This window comes from Aedes albopictus, chromosome 3 (genome assembly GCF_035046485.1).
Source record: "Aedes albopictus strain Foshan chromosome 3, AalbF5, whole genome shotgun sequence".
Taxonomy (NCBI): domain Eukaryota; kingdom Metazoa; phylum Arthropoda; class Insecta; order Diptera; family Culicidae; genus Aedes; species Aedes albopictus.
Genome location: NC_085138.1, coordinates 369,635,051 through 369,657,168, shown reverse-complemented (window position 1 = coordinate 369,657,168; position 22,118 = coordinate 369,635,051). Strand labels below are relative to the sequence as shown.

The 22,118-nt window shown below is 38.0% G+C and overlaps 1 protein-coding gene across 1 annotated transcript; it reads left to right on the top strand.

Moving 5' to 3' along the window:
• Nucleotides 1-273: 273 nt before the first annotated feature.
• Nucleotides 274-21,832, top strand: LOC109432268 (fatty acyl-CoA reductase wat). Its single transcript, XM_019708601.3, has 3 exons — nt 274-1,530; nt 21,280-21,396; nt 21,463-21,832. The coding sequence occupies exons 1-3, from the start codon at nt 341-343 to the stop codon at nt 21,710-21,712; spliced, it is 1,557 nt and encodes a 518-aa protein (XP_019564146.3). The 5' UTR covers nt 274-340; the 3' UTR covers nt 21,713-21,832.
• Nucleotides 21,833-22,118: the final 286 nt, after the last annotated feature.

Here is a 22,118-nt window from a genome sequence, read left to right as displayed (position 1 = left end):
CATTGAATTACCATAAGTTCTAATCGGGCTCCACTATCTCAGATCGCGCTTTCTCTTAATTCAAGTGTAAGACAAACTCCCATTGCGATCAGATATCACACTGGGAACCGCTGTTCTTCCTCACCCTCGATCAGCAGATCAGCGCAAAAATGATTTCGCGGCATTTTTTTTTTCAATTCCGCCCCGCTTGGGTCACGATCCTCTTGAATGGAGCACTTTTTTTTGTTCGTTTTCTACAGCACACGCACAAACCGCCCGTACAGGTCGCGGGAGGCTGGACCCGGCCGGCCGAAGCCACACAGAGAAGGATTAGTTCTTGCTTCAAGAACTCCTCCGCGGGATGCGCGACTTTCAGTTGGGATCAAGAACTCAACTCGGACGGACGCGATCGCTCGGATGTGGAAGAAGTTGGGTGATTTTGTCCAATTTTGAGAAGAAAAAAGTTTTACCAGTGAAGCCAGTGAAAATGGGTGATTTGATAGTGGGCAGCTCGACGAACGATTTGGGCGCGGCGGATTTCTATAAGGATTCGGTCGTTCTGATCACGGGAGGGACAGGATTTATAGGGAAAGTGTTGGTTGAAAAGCTGCTGCGGTGTTTTGATGTGAAGAAGATTTACTTGTTGCTTCGTGAGAAGCGAAATGTGCGAGCCAAGGATCGGCTGAAGGAAATTTTCCAGGAACCGATTTTCAACGTGATCAGAAATGGCCATTCGAATCCGGCAAGTGTGTTCGCCAAAGTGAATGTGATCGAAACGAATTTTCAAAATGAGAAGATCATTAGTGCCCAAGACAAGGAGTTGCTACTATCGGAAGTCACAGTCGTTTTCAATGTGATGGCTTCGGTGAAATTCAACGAGAGCATCGAGTCCGCTCTGGATACCAACGTAGTTTGTTCCCGGAAGTTGTTCGATATTGTGGGTCAGATGACAGGTGTACGATCGATCGTACACGTGTCCACATTCTATTCCAACTGCAATCGACCGCGGATAGAAGAGCAAATTTTCGACGATATACCTTTCGGTGGCTACAGTAATGTGTTAGAGATTCTAAGTCATCTGAAAGACACCGAAAAGGCGCAACTGACTCCTTCGATTCTGGGAACGATGCCCAACAGTTATACCTTCAGCAAGAAGTGTGCTGAAGCCATGATCCAGCAACGGTACGCCCACCTGCCAATTTGCATATTTCGTCCGCCTGTGGTAACGTCTGCCTACCAGGAGCCGATTCCCGGTTGGGTGGATAATTTCAACGGAATCTCCGGCATGTGTGTTCCGATGATTCAGGGAAAATTCTACTGCTGCATGGCAGAGCGGGAGATTCCCAGCCATACGGTACCGGTGGATTACTGTGTGGCGGCACTGTTGGCCGTGGGAGCTGAAACGGCTAGCAGCAGAGTTGCAGGAACTTCAAGTGAGCGGAAAGCAGTTCCTGTGTACAATTATGCAACCGATGCGAACAACATTAGGTGGGGTGACTTCGGGAAATGGATCTCAAAGGGATGCGAGACACGGTTGGGGCGCTTTTTTGGGTGAGTATGAGTTAATTATTATTTTCAGTTTTTGTTACAACTTTTGCTAGCAAATTTCGGAAATTTTCAAATTTGTCACGTTTGATGCATAAACTATGGAGTCGACAATTTTAATTAACAATAATCAATATCTCAGAACTTGACTAATAGATATCACTAGTTTAAAAAATAAAACGAATTTTATGAAGTCATATCAACGTCTAATATTTTTTATGAACATACATATAATCAAGTGCAGACTCCGAGATCTGCAGTTTTTTTTCATGAGAAAAATTCACTTGAATAATTCTTTCCCAATTACATTTGAAACAAAAGATGTTATGCGAGTTACAGTAAATAATGTCAGCTCAATCAGTGTATTATTTACGGTGAATGAAATGTATGAAGTGAGCAGATTGGCTTAAAAATAGAACAAAAATCTATTTTGATAGATCAGCCTTGTATGGGATGTCGAAAAAAAATGCGCTACTGCATTTTTTTCTTCTCGTTTTCGGGGACGACTCTACACTAAAAATGATCATCTGCTTACCGAGTTCAAAAATGATGTTGAAGTGATGTCGAATCAATAAATAACCTGCTTTTTAGAATGTTTTGTACTGACGAACGCTAGCAGTGTAATCAATTTAAGATTCATATCATTACAACATCTATGTGACAGATAGCGCACTTCGCCAAAATTCAACTTACCCAACAAGCATTGCAAAAGTGTTCGATCAAAGCTCGTTAAAAATAAATCGTAAAATTTTTGTTCGTGTCGTGCTGCCAAATCGGCAGCTAAATAACCACACCGCGTCTCTCAAAATCAGGAATGGAGCAATAAAATGATGTGAAGAGTCACCAATAAATGAGAAAGAATGGAATTGTTTTGAATAGATTGAAGCCCGTGTTTGCAATCATCTGGACAAACAAATACTTATAGAAAATTTTAATGCTTTGGTTGAAATGACCATTTTTATTTATTGGTTGATTAAAACCATTTTTATTTATCATTTATGCAAATATTTTGCATTATATGCGAAAATTCACTGCACTATGTCGATATGAACCCACGAAACTTGCGCAACCTTTGGGAAGAGGAGTAATGTTTTCACTGGCAATGTCAGCGAATAACATGGTAATCATAAAACACAATCAAAAACTTTGTATTTTAACTAAACAGTCCACCAGTGATCTAGATGGAGAAACAACTCAGAACCCAAACAACACACTTGGGCATTAACAAGTTCTTATAATTTATGTAAAACTAGGCTCAGTGTACCAGTTATGGCTATAGTACCTAAAATTCGTCATAGTTGATTTTCAACCTCCAACGATGCAAATCAACAAGAAAAAATGTGTGAACGAAAGATCACGTTCACAAAAGATGATAGCAATCATTCGAACTTCACAATTTGGTCAAGTTATGAGAGAAATAAATAATTTTCCTAAAAATGTTGGCTTCCTTGCACCCTATTTCGCCATACCCGACTAGAAAATTATATCATGTTTATATCATATTGTGTTATGATGTTATAATTTTTTTCAATAACTTATTATGTTATAAACTAGATGCAGGATGATGTTAAAATAACTAAAATTGCAACATAAAGTACACTGGTCTAATCAAGATAATAACCTATTTTGTTATAATCAGATCAAAATTATAACAAAATGTGATATGAATCTCAGCTTTAGAATTACAAGTTTCTATCAAAATGTGATACAATTTTGTAACATTATTTTCTAAGTGTCGTAAATCAAAACTAAATTATAATACAATGAGTTATCAAACAACATTTATGTCATAATGTGATATATTTGAGTTATAGTATTTTGAAAACACCAAGGTGGTTGAACATGATTATATCACAATGAGTTATAAATATCATGGTTTGTTATAATTATGTTATATTTTTGTTAAAACTTTCTAGTCGGGTAGTGTACCAGTTATGGCTAATCCCATAAGGAATGTATGTAAATAGTGCGAAGTGGAACCGAAATTAAAAAAATGTATCCATAACTGGTACAGGGTTCCTATCATTGGCACACGCCGTAATAAATATTAAAGGTAGTTTCTATATTTTTCCTGTAAAGCATGAAAACAAATCAATCATTTGACATATCGACACCATTCGTCGGTCTTCTTCTTACTTTTGTGGAAATAGTTTTCCTTTACTCACTTACTTAAAATCATTCTTTATTTTCACTTTTTGTTTTGTTACATTGTTTTTACAAATCAAGTGTTTTTATCCGTAGATACTTCATCTTTAGTTTTAATCTGTTGTTTTAGTTTTGTTTTAGTTTGGAATTTTGATTAGAATCTAATTTACATGACAGCTCTTTGGAGCATTGGTGTTTTTAATTTGTTAATTTCAAAATCCTACCTAACTACAGTTTAATACAAATTTGATAACCTAGGGGTGGGGAATAGCTCCCGGATAGCCTGTTGATCTGACAGGCGGGAACGGACTTTGAACCGTTCGATAGACTCACTAAATCGGTCGTTGAGGAGTTTGACTTCAGCCAGACGGTGGACCTCAGATGTTCGTGTCCGAGTTGGGGTGATCATTCTGAGGAACTTATTTTGGACTCTTTGTAGTTTAAGATGATGGGGTTTTGCACAGCTCTTCCAGACCGGCATGCCATACTCAATTACAGGAAGGATGATTTGCTTATAGACAGCAAGTTTGTTCTTCAGGGACAGAGTCGACTTGCGGTTGATCAATGGGTACAACAGTCTCAGGAGAATGTTGCATTTTGTTACAGTTTGTAACCGTTCTAAAACTCGCACGAGGGTTTGGTAAACCTGGTGGCTTAAGCGCCACTCTCGTCTGAGAGACCACCAGTCTGTTGTTTGCCCGACTTTGCTGAGACAAGTTCCTCAGGGCTTTCGAACGGTCGTTTGACTCCAAAATTACTCAAAATCCTTTCGAATCTAAATCAACTCCGAACTCTATCCCAACCTTTTCCTTAATGACCCCAACAACCTCAGCTCGTTCAATCCTAGACGCAATATCGATTTTGAAGAGTGGAAGTCCTATTCTCAGTTAGCGTTGGGCGCCAATGTAACCGTTCGCCGAATTAGCTGAGAGATTGTCAAAACGCGATGGCTTTTGCGCCACTCTCGCGAACGAGAGACCACCGGTTCATATTTAAGTTTGCCCGACCAAGACGACTCTTACCTCAAGGCTTTCTCGAACGGCCGTGGCTCAAAATCTTTAAACGTACTAAAAACTTAATACAAATAACGTTTAAACTGAAACAATAACGGAAATTTACACTAAACGGGAGAGAAAAACTGAATACACAACAAGTAAGCAATCAAGAGAACATTTAGGTGTCACTGAAGTGAATTTATTTGAATGAATTTAAGGAATAAAACAAAAAAATAATTATAAAACAAAGAAAAACTAAAACAATTGAATTCGTTCGTATGTATATTGTCTTTTACAAATGCTCGTCAAGTGTGTGTGTGTTTTTTTTTACAATTAATTATTAGTTTTCATGATTATTTTAGTTAATTTGTAGCTTTTAACGTTTTTATCTTTTCAAGTAAAATCTTAATTGAATTGGATTCGTTGAATCTGCCTTAGAGTTTGAACCTTTTCATTTAGTAGAGATTATCCGTTTGTGTGTTGTGTATGTGTATGATCATGTGTGTTGTGTGTGTGTATGATCATGGCCATGAACTCAAAACGACGTACCTGCGCAGGCTTTTCCGTTGTAGGTGCATTTCCGTGGCCAATCGTCGACGTCGCGCTCTCCTTATCGTTCGGGGGAGTGTCGGCGGTCCGGTACTCTGCCCGATCGTACGTAAACTGTACGCAGGTAGGCCGGACGTGATCCCTGCTCCGTTTGGCTGCCAGTTTTGGCGGGCGAGGAGCAGCGGAAATGGCTTGAAGCCCAAAATAAAAAGCGTCTTTTTGGACGCTGAGGTCCAAAGACGAACACAAATCAGAACAATATACACTAAAACAAATTCAATTATACAATTACCTTTTGGAAAATTAAACGAATGCTCAGGAAGCAGAGTGTCTGCCCCTGGCGACAAAATCCAATTTTTAAGCACTACAAAACGAGAACAAAGACAATTCAAATTAAACTCACTTCAAACAACACAAATTTACTAAACTTCAACTCTAAGAAACACTACGCACCTTAAAAAACTAAAAACTGGGAGAAGGTCGCCGAAGCTCACTTCTGCTCTCCAGCCGACTTAACTATAAAGTGATGGAGTCAAGTCGATTTCTGTAGTCAAGTAAATTTCCTGCTATTGAAGCAGTCGTCTATTGAATGTACAAACAATTATTTACAAGTGCGCCAAATTCAACTCGCACATGGCTGCAAATCTATTTTGCGCCATCGAAAAAACCCTATAAGATACATAACATGAATCGTCATTAGCTTAGCCTAGACACATACCTTCTATGAAATGGATAATCTCTACTAAATGAAAAGGTTCAAACTCTAAGGCAGATTCAACGAATCCAATTCAATTAAGATTTTACTTGAAAAGATAAAAACGTTAAAAGCTACAAATTAACTAAAATAATCATGAAAACTAATAATTAATTGTAAAAAAAAACAAATTCTAAAATCAAAATCAAAATATTCAAAAAATATATCAATTTAATCTAATTGAATTCAAACTTTATTTTACTTAAAAGAATAAAAACGTCAAAACGTTACAAGTTTTGTCGATCTGCTGCCTGAAGATCATCTTACTGTCTAGTGGTCTAGTGGTCTACTGTCTAGGTAGTCGACCGAATCGGACCACTCCACTGCTGATCCATTAAGCATGATTTTACAGTCCTCAGCCGGAACAAGTCGTGGGGATTTTGAGTATGGGAAGAGGATGACCTGGGTCTTCGCCGCATTGACACATATCTTCCAGCTAGTTAGGTAGCCTGTTAGAGCATTCAGGCCTCGTTGGAGTTTGGCTGTCAGCGTTCGAGTGACCCTGCCACTGTATATGACGGACGTGTCATCGGCGAACAGCGATAGAGTTCCGCGATCTGGTAGTGGAGGCATGTCAGATGTGAACAAATTGAACAGCAGTGGGCCCAATATGCTTCCTTGAGGGACACCGGCAGGGATGTTCTGGGCATTAGAGTTGACTCCATTGATTGAGACCTGAAATGCTCTGTTCGACAGGTAGTTTTTGATGATTTTGACAAGGAAGCTGGGAAGATTGTACCTTTGCAGCTTGTACACCAGGCCATCGTGCCAGACGTTGTCAAATGCTTTCTCAACGTCTAACAGCGCCATGGCAGAAGATTTAGCTAACGACTTGTTCCGTTTGAGGACGTTGGTGACTCGAGACAGCTGGTGAACGGTTGATCGACCACGCCGAAAACCAAACTGTTTTTCGAGCAAGATGTTGTTTTGTTCGGCAGATGTTAGGAGCCGAATGTAAATAGCTTTTTCGAAAAGTTTTGATAACCCTGAGAGAAGGCTGATGTGGCGATAGCTTTTTGGCGAGGAAGGATCCTTCCCAGGTTTCTGGATGGGGATCACCTTTGTTAGCTTCCAAGATGATGGGAAGTAGCTTAGGCGTAGACACTGATTGAAAATCAGTGCCAGATGTTGGTAGAACTGGAGACTCGAATGTTTGAGTTCCAAGTTCATGATGTTGTCGAAACCTGGGGCCTTCATATTTTTAGACGATTTGATATAGGCCGACAATTCGTCAGCTGTGATCTCCAACTCCTCCGAAAAGTTGTTGGGGAAGAGATGTAGGTTGTTTGCATGCTCAGTTACAGCTGCTTCATGCGGACTGACTATGTCAAGACCAAGGTTGTGGGAACTGACGAAATGCCGACCTATTTCAGCAGCCTTCTCATCAGGGGTTACCAAGCGATCGACTGGAATATTGTTGTCAAGGGGAATCAGCGGTGGGATGAGCCTTGGCTTAGTTTTCAGGATTTTTGTAATTTTCCAGAAAGGTCTGGCACGATCTGGAAGAGCGCGGATCTTGGAAGAAAAGTCTTTGTTTCTGAGGTCCACCATTCTGGACTGAATTATCTTGGTCATACGGTTGACCTGGGTTTTTTGAATCAGGCAGACCAGTACGCTGGTACTGCCTGCGAGTGGTGTTACGGAGTCTTATGAGGTCTTTAGTGAGTCTACCTATGGTCAAAGTGTTGCTTACCAGTGTCGATTCAGGAACACATCGCTTCCGGGCCTGGGAGATTGCCGCCTCAATGGAGTGCAGCTGTTGGTCCACGTCATCAGGAGTCTCTGGCCGCACCTGGTAGTCGATGCCGTCGTCAACACACCTCTGGAACCGGTCCCAGTTCACTCTGTGATAGTTACGCCGGGTCCGATCGTACCGACCAACCGAAGAGCCAACTTCGGCCACCACCGGATAGTGGTCCGAGCTGAGCTCCAGGTGTGTGATCGGCTTGGAGATGTTGTCCATGTTGCTGATGTAGAGGTCCAGCGTGGCGTGGGCCCCAGACCGGTTCAACCGGGTGGGACTGTCCGAACCAAGGATGTTGTAGTGGTCCTCCTCCAGATCTTTGCTCGAGATGTTTCCGTTGCGGTTACTTCTAGTGTTGCCCCAGGCCTGGTGCTTGGGATTGAGGTCTCCTGCGATAATGAACCGCCCCTGCCGCCGAGTTAGCTTGATTATGTCTCTGCGGAGGTTGTTGGCTGCCTCTACCGTGTCTACTTGAGTTGGGCAGTATGCCACGATGAGGGTGATGTCACCGGCAGAGGTAGTCACCTCCACTCCGACGGCTTCGATGGTCTTCAGTTGAAAGCTCGGCAACAGGCTGCAATTCATGTTGTTTCGTAGAGCAATGGCTACTCCTCCCCCCCTGGAGTTCGTCCTTAGGTAGTGCGATGACTGGTACAGGCACCCTATATTGAAAGTGGTGCCGTTTGAACCAATCGTCTTTAAAACGACTGAATTGCAACGAAAAAAGTGCCAGAGACGGAGTCATTATAAAACATCTGTTTGTGTTATGAACGGTTTTAGTTTACAATCAATTTATACCTCAGATACACTGTTAGTGACCATGCGTCTTTGCATTAGTAACTTCGTTTATGTCGTTTCTGTGTCCAATGTAAAAAAGCACAAATTGAGAAGTCCCAAAAAATGACCACGTGGTTTACGGACAGCCCCTATGACGAACTTGTTGGCTATAGTCCTTCAAGAACGTCAACGAAAAATGGCTCTAACTCAAATATTTAAGGTATAGCCATCGATCATCTCTGAAAAATGCCAATTGATATTCATTATGAATAACTTAATAATACTACTGGGTCTCCAGTTAGCCTAGTGGTTAAGGCCATGGATCGCCAATCCGGAGACGGCGGGTTCGATTCCCGTTCCAGTCGGAAAAATTTTCTCGACTCCCTGGGCATAGTGTATCATTGTACTTGCCTCACAATATACAAATTCATGCAATGGCAGGCAAAGAAAGCCCTTCAATTAATAACTGTGGAAGTGCTCAAAAGAACACTAAGTTGAAGCGAGGCAGACCAAGTCCCAGTGGGGCCGTCGAGCCATAAAGAAAAAGAAGAACTTAATAATACTTGTAAAGAGATTCCCCTTTGAGGGAGTGAGAATGGATCAAGAGCACCGACTTTGTTTCGCGTTAACAAAAAAGCAAGTTATTAAAGTTCTGGTCAAGGTTAATACTACTTACCAATAATGTAATCTATATAGGGTGACGATGGGTATTCTCGGCAGGTTTGTTCTCTTCGTCATGGGGGGTTTTTGTCGGCCAAATTTCCTAAAACTTGGGCATATTATTCAGCTTGGTTGGGAAGGATTTGAGGTCAACTCTGAGTTCAACAGCTTTCAAAAAACCTTCCATGACGAAGAGAACAAAACTGCCGAAAACACACAATTTCCCCTATATATATATAAATGAGTTTGAAGTCCCTTTGAGGCAACAAAACTCACGAACGGGTGAACCGATCAGGATGATTTATGCAGGGTTTGATTCGTATTCATGGTGGCTGTGTTTATATGCTGTGTTTATATGCAGAATTTACGAAAATCATCTGAAAAAGTAAGAAAAATGATGAAGTATTGACTTTGCATGAGCTGGGAAAAAAATCCACTCGATCGAAATTAAACCAATCTAGAGTGCGTTGCTTGAATTAGCTCAAAAGCTGTCAAACCACCACAAGATTGGCAAGACAAAGTTTGCCGGGACAGCTAGTATATGATAAATATGAGTTTGAGATTCTAGAAAGTATCAATCCACCTAAAAATATGTAGTTTCGAACCTTGAAAGTGGCATTTTAAAAAGGCCTTATTTTCAAGCTTTTTTCGACGATTTATCAAAAATTAACTAAGGGTGCACCCATAAAGTACGTCCTGTTTAGAGGGGGGAGGGGTGGGGAGTTCTGAAAAGTGTGAAAAGCAATGTATTTAACCTAGGAAAACCCCGTATGAAGGGGGAGGGGGTAGATGCCCCGTTATTGCTTTAGAAACCTCATTTTTTGACAGGAACTGCTGGTAGCTACATGGATGACACCATACGATATTCGCAATATTTCATGAGATATTTTAGATAATATTTTATTCCAATCTCGACCCTCTGGCCCATTGTCACCCCCAACGACGGTTTTTTTTAACGAATCTTCCAAGGTACCGTAAACCGGGGTGGAATTGATCATTCGCGGACTAATTTGTTATTGCATATTAGCAATTCCTGCACGTCGTTATGATCATAAATTTTTTGTCTTAACTAGTTCCTAGATGTCCATAGATGATTGTGGAAATTCAATTTTTGAAAAAAAAAAAACGTCTTGTGTTACTTTTTTTTAAGGATTTTTCTATGTTATTCTTACATAACCGAAACCATTGGTACTAACAATCGATTGCCACTAGGAGTTCCTGTATACTTTCAGTTTTCACATTTTTTGGCAACCTTAATTGTGATGTGATGTAGCTATTTTGGATATGGAACAGTTTTAAAAGTTTCAGTTGTAGTAAAAAAGTGATTTATTTTCAATCACAATAATTTGATTCAAAAGAAATTGCATATTTTTAGGCGTTTAATGGTCAATTTCAAAATTTGAATTTTTCATTGTTTAGCACTTCACCACTCTTCTATCTACGGTTGATCGTGGGACACTTTTCCCAGCGGTTTTTGCTCTTCTATCGCAATTCCACTTCTACTTTATCCAGATTCACTCCCCCGGGTATTCAGCAGGAGTAGAAGTAAACATCAAAACAATGTCATCATTAGATATTACTCGGTGAAGTACTCTAGATCATAATAAGCTATAGATTTGTTTGACATAAGAGATATAAAGATCAAAAATGAGATCAAAAATTAGTATGGGGAAGAACATAATAATATCTCATTTAGATATTATAAGATCAAACTAATATCTGGGGAGATCTGGGCTGTAGAACATCTAACCAATATCAAAAAATGATCTGACAGATGGACAAGAGTAAAAAAAAATAAAAAATATGGCTGCGACTAGAATCGAACTTATAACCTTGTGATTTATGAACAGTGACATTACCACTGCACTACGACTCATATCTGGAAGCAAGAGGTAACAAGAGCATCAAGTTCTACGTTTTCCAAGGTGTTTGCGGCTCATGGTAGTTGTGTTGGTTTGGTCGCGCCATGTTGTAGATGAGTGTGTGAAAGAACTAATTTTGATCTTGTATAGTAGGTTTCATATCTTACAGTTTTCGGATGTTATAGATGAATGTGTGGAAGAACTGATTTTGATCTTGAGCAGTAATTTTCAGATCTTTCGGTTTCTGGATGTTGCAGATGGAAATATGAAGAGCTAATTTTGTTCTTAAGCTAGCAGTACTTTTCAGGTTCTCCAATAATAAATGTTCTGTTGCAGAATATTAATACAGTTTCCACCCCAAATTTTGTAAACTAAAGCGATAGCATGGAAAATAAAAATGAATTAGAGCACAATTGAGAATTGCACTGCACTAGCGGACGGATAAGCTAAATCGTCGCCAATTAGCATCTTTCGGACATCGAAAGAAACCGAACAAGAACGGGATAAGTATAACCGCGAAGGAATGCCCAACTGATTTTATTTACCTTTCTTATGCTACTATTTATATGTGGTGTGCGTTTGGTGTGCACAGTGGGCCAAAATTAATTACTATTGGTCAAAATTATTTACTTAGATTACTTTACTAGATTGAAAATTTCATTTTGATCTTATTCAGCGTGGGTATTTAACATTCATTTACCAGCCGATCAATTTCGCTCCAAAGTGGCATTTTTAAAATTTTAGATTTTTTAAGTTGTTTAACTTAAAGTATGAATTTGTTGAACTAAATTACGTCACGTAGTTTCATAATGAACCACCCGGTACTTGTTTTGCAGAAATTATTTTGCCAATATTTGAAATGCTGCAAATGTAACCTGCAAAAGTTGTTTTGAAGTGATCAATTCCACCTCGGATTTGCGGTATTGCTGAAGAGTTTGCCGATGATTTTTTTAAGAAAAAAAATGGTAACTCCTGAAAATTTTGCAGATCCAGAAACTCATGCCGACAAATTATTTCTTACGATAAATATTGGAAGAATTTTTATAATGCTTACGGTGAAACATCAAGTAATCCTTCTTCAAATTTGCATACAAACTTTAGAGGCATTTTTCGGCTTTCAGTAACAGAAAAGCGTTGACTGCATTAATTTATCCTGATTTTGATCACTTTCTAAAAGATGCAGATTTTCCAAAGCAGACACTTTAGTTTACGAATTCTGAAGAAAACTGCTCTTGAAATCGTGAGTAGGTGTTTAAATCGGCTATTGTGGCAGCCATATTTGTATTCTCTGATCTTCTTCTTCTTCTCTATGGCTCTACGTTCCCATTGGAACTTGGTCTGCCTCTCTTCAACTTAGTGTTCTTTGAGCATTTCCACAGTTATTAATTGAAGGGCTTTCTTTGCCTGCCATTGCATGAATTTGTTGATTGTGAGGCAAGCACAATGATACACTATGCCCAGGGAGTCGAGAAAATTTTCCCGACCAGAACGGGAATCGAACCCGACGTCTCCGTATTGGCGATCCATAGCCTTAACCACTAGGCTAACTGGAGTATTCGCTGATGTTTCACCTCAAAGAAATATTGTAAAGCTCCTAGAAATTTCTGAATTAATTGATCATGGATTTCCAGGTATCTTTTTCTTTAGCTGTTCCAGAAAATTAAAGATTTCAGTAATTTTCATAGATACCAAACTTTTCTAACCCTTTTTGTATTTCGTAAAATACGGAAAAAAATATTGAGTAATCCTAAAATAAGTACACTGACCCTCAAGGTTTTTTGCAACATAAACAATTCATACAGAGGAAAATAAACAATATATTTGAAAGTACAGGGTGCGGCAGGAAAAAATGCGAAAAGTTCAAGGCACTATTACACGCTAAATATGGGATATATATGACTATTTTTTCAAGACAGTGTATCAGTCAATGTCTATTTTCTAGCACTGAAAAATAAAAATGAACACATTTGATGTTTAACATGTGATAATGTAGGCCTAATTAGCGGATATCAATAAACTGCGCGCCCAATGGTCATTAAACAAAATGACTATAACAGTAACAAAATTAGCTCAAATTCGATGAACAACCAGACCACACTGATCCAGAGCCATGTAGTTTCACATACCAGATGAAATAAGTACATATATTTGATGATATTGTAGAGAAAATCAAAAATTTTGTTTTATCAGATGCGAAATTTAGCGACCTGTGCGATTTTATGCGGTTTGAAAATTCTGGTTGTCTTCATCTTCAGGCGCCGCCCTGTAAAGGTTAGTGACCAAAATGGGAAATTTTTTAATTAACTTTTCAGAAAACTAGCCTATTATAGATCATGGAACGTTGAAACATAGATTGGTTAATGTCAAATGGACGAAAATGAGGTTTGAAGTTGAAAAACACTTTCGCATTTTTTCCTGCCGCATACTGTAGTTACAATCAAACTGTATGATCATACCTTAACTTCCAATTTACAAATACTGTGCTCGTTCAATATAATGGAAAATCCAAAAATTTTGTATGAATTATGCAACTATAGTTTATGAACCGGCAGGATACTTGTTCATAATCCGTTGAGATACAATTTATGTATAATCGAATCTTACGATTACGCTTCAGAAGTTATGGTAGGGTATTGGTTCCCTTATTAAGCACGTGGTTCCCATTTGCATCCTACGATAAACAAAGGATTGAAGCGCTGTTTGTTTTGTTTCTTATTTTTCTATTTTTTTGTTAGAAGTGAGCACCCATGAAAACAAAAAGAACGCCATCAATCGGTGCTGTAATTGCCTGTTTTCGAATAGGATGAATATGGGAGCGTGAGATTACTGATGGCACATATAACCTAATTTGAAGATGAACAAAACTTCAACATGCTACATAAAAGATATAGCAAAACTTCCATTGGAGATGCTTTAAGTATAATCATGGATTGAGTCGTTTGACTTTGGACGACCCCCGAGCAGAGGAAAATATCAAAATAATAACAACGGAATCACAAAACTTGTTTTTATATCTCGGTTTGTTATTATTAACTTATTAAGTCATCACCGTTCCATAACATGTTCTGTTGGGCAATCTTATTTTGTTATGATCGTGCTCTTGGTATATTTTCTTTAAATTACATTTCAATAACATGTTTTGTTGTAGCACAAGTTCAGTTATTATTGTGTCATTGAGACCAGGGTTGTTAACGTTAATCAACGATTAACGCCGTTAACGTTAATTTTCGTCCGAATCAACGTCAACGGCGTTGCGTTAATTTTCTAGCCAGTTAACGTTAACGTCAACGGAATGCGTTAAATTAACGTCAACGGATACCGTTAATTTTGGCGTTAATTGATGTGATATGCTTTGTGATCTGTGTGACACTTGTGGTTTTTTTTTTCAGTTTTCGGGTAGATTATTATTTGTGTTTGACAAGATTTTTTTTTTTCATTTCTCACTAGCAAGAAATTTTTTTTAGGAACTTGTGCGCCGGCATTTGACCAACAGTGTCATAATTGAATCTATAGACGAGTGCACCGATGAACATTGAGTTCACTAAGCCTGAAAATTTTTGACAGCACAGCGGGGTCGACTCTCAACAACTTCTGCTCAGAGATGCATTACTAAAATGCGCTGATATTAAATATTATTTTTATTCTTTGATTTCTTATATGAATTTCCATTTAAAGTGGTGCATATGCATATACTTAATGCACAAGATCATATTTTTGCAACTTCATCGCGAAAACTAGTTGCAATAAATTAAACAAATAGCTTTAGCTAGGTAGAACTCATGGTAGAACTTGTTGAGAGTCGACCCCACTGTGGTGTCAAAATTCGCTGCCCGAGTGAACTTCCAGCGGGCGGTGCACTCGTCTATATCGTCCACGTCAAGAACCTGCAAAATGCTTTGCCGACTTTACTCAGGAAGCGTGAGTTTATGCTTCGGAAGGAAGTAATGGTGTTGGTGCATTATGCACCTTCAGCTGTGAAACTGGGCGCGCTTGTTATGCAATATGTACACCCAGCGCGCTCGTCTTTGGGACTGGAAGTGCCCAAAGCGCTCTAATTTCGTCCATCACTATCGGCCGGTGTTTTTAGGCTATCCACATGTTGCTTGTGGACCTAGGGGCAAGACACTGTGCAATCCAGAGCAACTCTGAGCAATCCTGAGTAACGCTTTTTGTTCGATTCCATTCAGAAACGTCTCTGCGAAGCGGGATATCGGGCAAGACTGCTCGAATTTTCACTGGTATCAGGCAACATTTTGGGAAAACCAGAGTGATCCAGAGCTATCCAGAGGAATTCTGAACAACACTTCGATAGCAGAGTTACTCTCGCTGTATCTGTCTTGCCCCTAGTTGTGGACAATTATAAAACGTGACTCTTCTTCTTCTTCTTCTTGCTTCTGGTTGCTGCTTGTGCTAACAAACAGCGAAAAATGGCGCAGCGAACTAGCGCTATATTGCCAGTTAATTTTTGGTTTATACTCAATTAGAGTTTACTTTCTGGTGAGCACGCCGCGAACACGACAGAGCGTTTCGATCGCTGCAGTCGTGAAAACGTGACTCATCTTAAGTAGCTATTGAGTTGATCACAGTAGCCATCCATGCAAATGTCAAAAATTTGAATCTCATATATCTCATGATCCTAATTATTTAGAGAGTTGGTGTCTTCGGCAAAGTTGTATGGCTGGTCAAGGACTAATCGATAATAAGACTTATGTTTCCAAATTCCACCGCTTGGCGGTGCTAGTGAGCTAACAAATTTTGTTTTTCATATATATCAGGAAAATTTGCAAAAAATTGCAACTAGCGCCGACTAGCTGCAGAAACTCGAACCAAACAATAATTATTCTGAAAGCCCTTGATCTACCAAACAATTTTGCCGAAGACACCATCTTTCTGAAAAATCAGAATGCTGAGATATGTGAAATGTAAAATTTGTAAGCTCGCTAGCGCCGCCTAGCAGTGAAATCACGAATCATACGGCCCATATTCTGAAATCCCTTGACCAGCTGAACAACTTTGCCGAAGAAACCAACTCTCTAAGTAATCAGGATCCTGAGATATATGGGATGGAAATTTTGTCAGTGTTGCATCTGCTTGTCTAAGATATCACATAAATCACAGACAAATAGATGTGACACTAACGAAATTTCAATCTCTCTATCTCATGATCCTGATTACTTAGAGAGTTGGTGTCTTCGGCTAATTTGTTTGGCTGGTCAAGGACTAACCGATAATAAGACTTAAGATTCAAAATTCCACCGCTAGGCGGCGCTAGAGAGCAAACAAATTTTAAATTTCGCATATCTCAGCATCCTGATTTTGTAGAAAGATGGTGTCTTTGGCAATATTGTTTGGTAGATCAAGGGCTTTCAGAATAATTACCGTTTGGTTCAAGTTTCTGCAGCTAGGCGGCGCTAGTTGCAATTTTTTGCAAATTTTCCTGATATATATGAAAAACAAAATTTGTTAGCTCACTAGCACCGCCTAGCGGTGGAATTTTGAAACATAAGTCTTATTATCGGTTAGTCCTTGACCAGCCATACTACTTTGCCGAAGACACCAACTCTCTAAGTAATCAGGATCATGAGATAGATGAGATTGAAATTTCGTTAGTGTCACATCTATTTGTCTGTGATTTACGTGATATCTTAGACAAGCGGATGCAACACTGACAAAATTTCCATCCCATATATCTCAGGATACTGATTACTTAGAGAATTGAATTGAGAACAATCTGAATTAGTCGATTTTGCACACCTTTCCGACAAATTTACCGAAATTTTTGGTTGGACTCAAGTAGATTCACTTAAATGTACAGTCTAGTATCAATTAAATATGTACTACAATTAACGTAAAATTAACGGAGTCGTTAACGTTAAATCAACGCTCCGCGTTAACGTTAACGTTAATCAACGCTTCCAAAAAATCAACGGAAGAATCGTTGATCGTTACAATTAACGTTAACGAATTAACGAAACGGCGTTAATCGTTGATTAACGTTAACAACCCTGATTGAGACTATACAAATATTTGATCAATTAAATTACAGCATAACTAGCTTTGCAATCAAAACTACACCATTCGAGATTTTCGTTGTTCACAGCATTCCGTGAGGAACAGTAAGGGAAAATATTATGTTGTCATCAGTTCCTCTGTTACTGACATAACGTTTTAACTGTGACAGAGCCAACTTATCAGCCTTTTGTTTTATAAGCAGTTTGAAAAGTATACCTGTTTTTTTTGTCTCAGTTTCAGTTAGGTATGAATACGAATATAGAGAGTGTAATAGAGTGTTAGCCATTTTATGAAATATTTTGGATCAACTGGTGGAATTCAAGGACGAACAACACATTTTCGACAAAAATGTAAAAAAAGTCATCAAGAACTCCATTGATTATTTTTAGACATTTTATTTTTATTGATTTCACTGCATCGAACATGGAGCCCACTTAGATTCACTTGGAAAAATGTGCCAATCAATGAGGTAATAATGTATATTAATCTTATAAACAATAAATCACCTAATAAAGGGTTTCAAAACGACGGTAGTTTTTCATCGTAAGTTGTTTGGAAAATAAACGAAAACTATTGTTTCTCTCTGTATTCGATAATAAATCGCGACAACAATAGCGTCCCAATTATGAATGTAACATTTAACAATAGATCCTATTGTTGCGTGTCCCATTGAATGCATATGGGACTTTGGAGGAGTTCCTATCCGCAACAGAAAAAAGGCAAATTTTGTTTTCAGATTGTTATCAATAACGTATTCATATCAAAATTTGTTATTGAAATATTTTTAAAATTCGCTGCTATTAATTTGTTATTGAAACTAACAAAACATGTTGTTAAACAGGTCTTCCAGGAACATTTTTTTGTTATAATTTTTGTTATTTTGCCGCTTATGACAGACAAGTTTGTAACAGGATATGTTATGTAAATAACATGAAAATAACTCTTTCCGCTACTCAGTTATTTTTCCAAAATAACACATTTTATTATGCTGTTGCTATTCTCTTCTGCTCGGGCCATTGAACATTGATTGACCATTGACGTATGTGTTTTACTCTTACTATTGTGTGGGGTGGTCATCGCGATCAAAAAACTCATAATCGTGATGAAGACCGCGTCGTGTATTGCCATACAACTAGTGGATCATATCACCTACCAGAGGTGGCTCCTAGATCCACACCTTACCCTACCCTACTAACAAATACTTCTTTCCGTAGGATGCTATGAATTTCACGATTTCCAGTAGCAACGGTTGTCGAACTAACATTCCTTCCCTTTCCCGATGACCGTAAGGACATGGCCCGCACCCTCATTGACTTTTAAATGTTGATCTCTCGAATTGTGTCTAGTCCCAAGATTTCACATTCATTGGTTCTCTGTGCAACTTCGATTGTTCTGGTCAATCACAGAGTAGCAACTAGGATGTGTATGGTTATCTTTGCTTTGCTTGCTCTGTTTGGTTCAATAATTGAACAGGGTAGAGCAATATATTTTTTATCGTTGTTTGTTTTTTTTTATTTTAGTTTTTATTCGTGGGTTTTTACTTTTTTACTAGTCTTCATACCCGTTGCTTACTGCAACGTCACATGTGTCCCAAATCAATAAGACGGCTTTTTTCATTAAAAGTCTTTTAAAGACCGAAGAGTAGAATCCTGAGCGTGAATTTTTTTTAGAAATTGCATTGCGAATTTTTGCCTGATTCATAAATTGTATCAATTAACAATCACTCATTTGCCAATCACCTTTTTGACGAAGTAATTCAGCATACTTCTAACATTGGGTATTTTTCAGGGTCGGGTTTTATTCACACAATATTGGAGAAATTATAAAGCATAGTGTTGTGTACCAACTGATGTGTTTCATGTTAAAAGCGATTTACAAGTATTCTGAAAAGTTATTATTCAGCTTTAGCAAACATGATTAAAAATGAAAAAAAAATCAAATTTTTCAATTTCAATGTGAAATAACTACACATAAATTTACCGTAGTTTAACAATGATCACATTTGGACTCCTCTTCAGCAATGGTGAATTAGCACAGAACATTATGGTTAACAACTGAACATCACATTAGTTCAGCTGCTGTTCAGTAAAAACCACGTGTTCTCCATTATGTACTCTGAGTCGAAGTACAGTATGGCCCATAAAAAAAAAATGCGAAATTCCATTTTTTGTGGTACAGTAGCGTTTCGGTTTTATCACTAGTCGTTTTAATCACTACTCGCCCAAATTCACGGTTTTCTGTTCGATTATATCACGATTTTCATTTCGTTTCTATCACACTTGTTGTAAAACATTCCGAAATCAATATAAAATCAATACTGCATTGTCCAGTCCACCAAAACAGTTAAAAAATATAAGCTACGACTCATATATTTTGCAGCTGAACGATTTTGGATAAAAAAATTACATTTATTTCTCGTTTTGCCAAATTCACGGTTTCGTTTATATCACGGTAAAATTTTTTTTGACCGTGATAAAACCGAAAAACCACTGTATTTGATTATTTTTAATGAAATAATCCTAATGAATTAAACTTTTTTGGATTAGGATACAATAAGGAGGTCATTGTCATACAGGATCTCTATAATTTTTGTCAAAATATTCATTGGTTACGTATATGGAATACCTTATAATTGTTAACAATTTCTAAATAAAATCAAGTTTTCCTCTAATTTTCAGAGCAAAATGAACTAAGATAAAAAAAATTTAAACACATGGAAACCATGAAAAAATATGTACTCTTTAATACGTCCATGTTTGAAAAATATTTTAAAAATAATTTCAAATGTTTAGGAAACAAAACCTAAAAAAGGTGCTACATATTGAAAACCCGTATTTAAGATAAATTAATAAAAAACTTAACACTGTTTGAACATTTTTCAAAACATTTTTTTGTCAATGAACCTACCTCTATGATAGGTACAAATACTAAGTACATAAAAACAATTTGATGCTTAAAACATAATATTTTCTAAAAATTATACTTTGTCAAATAATTCAATTTTCAGAAAATGTCTCTTAATTTATAAGTTAATACTTTTTCGTTCTTGTCCGACGAACCAACGAACTCCTGAAGACCTTATCCAGCCATAAAAGTACTATTTTGAAAATAAAATTTGATTTAATGTGATTGAAAGCAATTGAAAGAAAATTATATCCTTGAAAAACGGCCTCTGGCACGTGGACGATTTCGACATCCATATGTTCAACGTTATATTTCCAAAGGTGTGTGCATGAAATCAGTCTATGTTCCTTTGCCATTATTAGATTAGTGGCTCTACTATACTATCCAATGGATACATGCAAGGTTAATCAGTTCGAAGTAGGGGAACGATGACTTTGAAAACTGTCGCAATTTTTTATGGATCATACTGTTGTATAATGAAACGAAAGCACCTCTTCGACTTGTGAATACTTGTGAATACATATACATGTGCTAATTTGTACATAAACTATACAAGAAGCAGAAAAAGGTCTCGTTAAACTATTTGGTAAAGGAATTAGTCGTAAGTCGAATAGAAATCTTATTGAACTCCTGAAAAGTCTTTCAAATTATCATCGTTCATACCAATACGAAAGGCTACTTTTTCAATTGAGAAAGCATTTGTACAGTAATATGTACAGCATAATTTTAGTTTCGCTATAATTACTATTAAAAAGCAATAATTCAGCATGCATGCTTGTTTGTGGCTTGCGATTGTTAGTTTCTGATTACAGTTTCCTTTAATATTTTTAATCGCTACCTGAAATCCTGTAGTAATTTTATTATTCTTCAAATTAGTATGGACCAAACACTTGTGAAAAAGTGAATTACTAAATACCTAATCTGTGTTTTTTTTTATTTCCTAGAAATCTTTGTCAATCAGACAACTTCGAAATTCGAAATTTGTGAATTTTCTGAAGTATCAAAATCACTTTATTTTTGATGGTTTGTGTTTTTGCATTCACGATAAAATTGACTCATCAAGAAAAAATAAAATCTTGGAGTGAAATTAAAACGCGTCTAAGTGCATTTTTGACTTGGATTTTCAAGAACAAAATGCTACTCAATGTTTGCTACGAGTAAGCAAGCAAATGAGTAGCCTTTTCAGCTTATTTTTATGTGTTGTTAGTTTGACGAGATCCATGCTTTCAGTGTGATGATTGGATTTGGACTTATTAATCCGCTTATACGCACGTGCTTTAGGATAGAAAATTACTTCTTACCAATAGTCTTTTATATATTATCGACCATCATATTTTATCTCTCTCATTGCAGGCGCTACGCCCTGGTCCTGACCAGTTCTCGCTTCCTTCGGCAGATGTTCGTTTGGTGGTTCATACTGCAAGCCGTTGCTGCAGATTTGCTACTGATGGTAGTGGGAAAGAAACGACAGTGAGATCCCCATTCGGCACACATTTGAACCAATATTCATTAATTATTATTTATTCTTATTTCCAGAAACCTCCGATTAGTGAACCGGGTGTTCGCCCTCGAGGACGCCGCACGCTACTTCGCCATGCACGGATGGACCGTCCAGAACGATAACATGCGCCGGGTGCTGAATCGATTAAGCGACAAGGAACGGTCATTGCTGCAGTTCGATATCGATCGGCTGGATTGGGGTGATTACTTTAGGAATTTCCTGCCGGGTATAAAAGCAGCTCTGGCTAGGAGTTATCAGCGGAGACAGAGCAGGGGTGCTGCTTGAGAAGGGGGATGGGGGTTGGTCAATTGTGCTATTTAATGCGGAGTTTTTTTTTCGAAACATGTTATGGAGTAAGCAATCAGTGAAAGATTGTTGATGAGTACAAGAATTATTTCGATATCACATCCAGTTGATTTTAGGATTTGTTTTGTCTCGATAGCAGTTGAGAAATTCCATTGACACAGCACTTGATGTATTCCGGCCAGTTGATGTCGTCCAGGTCGAAGTAAAATATCTCCAACTCCTTTTCGGTAAGGTGCCGCTTCAGATTGATAAGATTTTTATTGGAACTACTCCATGAACGACACATGGCGAAGGCCACAGCTTGGTTGTACGAGGCGAAGTGCTGTAATGATCGCCGGTAGTGATAGCTGAAATCAGGACTCAAGGTTTGTTAGAAAGAATTGAA

What these genes read in the sequence shown, in the direction of transcription:
- LOC109432268 (XM_019708601.3), top strand. Translation starts at nt 341, where the DNA reads ATGCGCGACTTTCAGTTGGGATCAAGAACTCAACTCGGACGGACGCGA. An exon ending in CGGTTGGGGCGCTTTTTTGG is followed by an intron (nt 1,531 to 21,279) that starts GTGAGTATGAGT and finishes CTCTCATTGCAG; the next exon opens with GCGCTACGCCCTGGTCCTGA. An exon ending in GTAGTGGGAAAGAAACGACA is followed by an intron (nt 21,397 to 21,462) that starts GTGAGATCCCCA and finishes TCTTATTTCCAG; the next exon opens with AAACCTCCGATTAGTGAACC.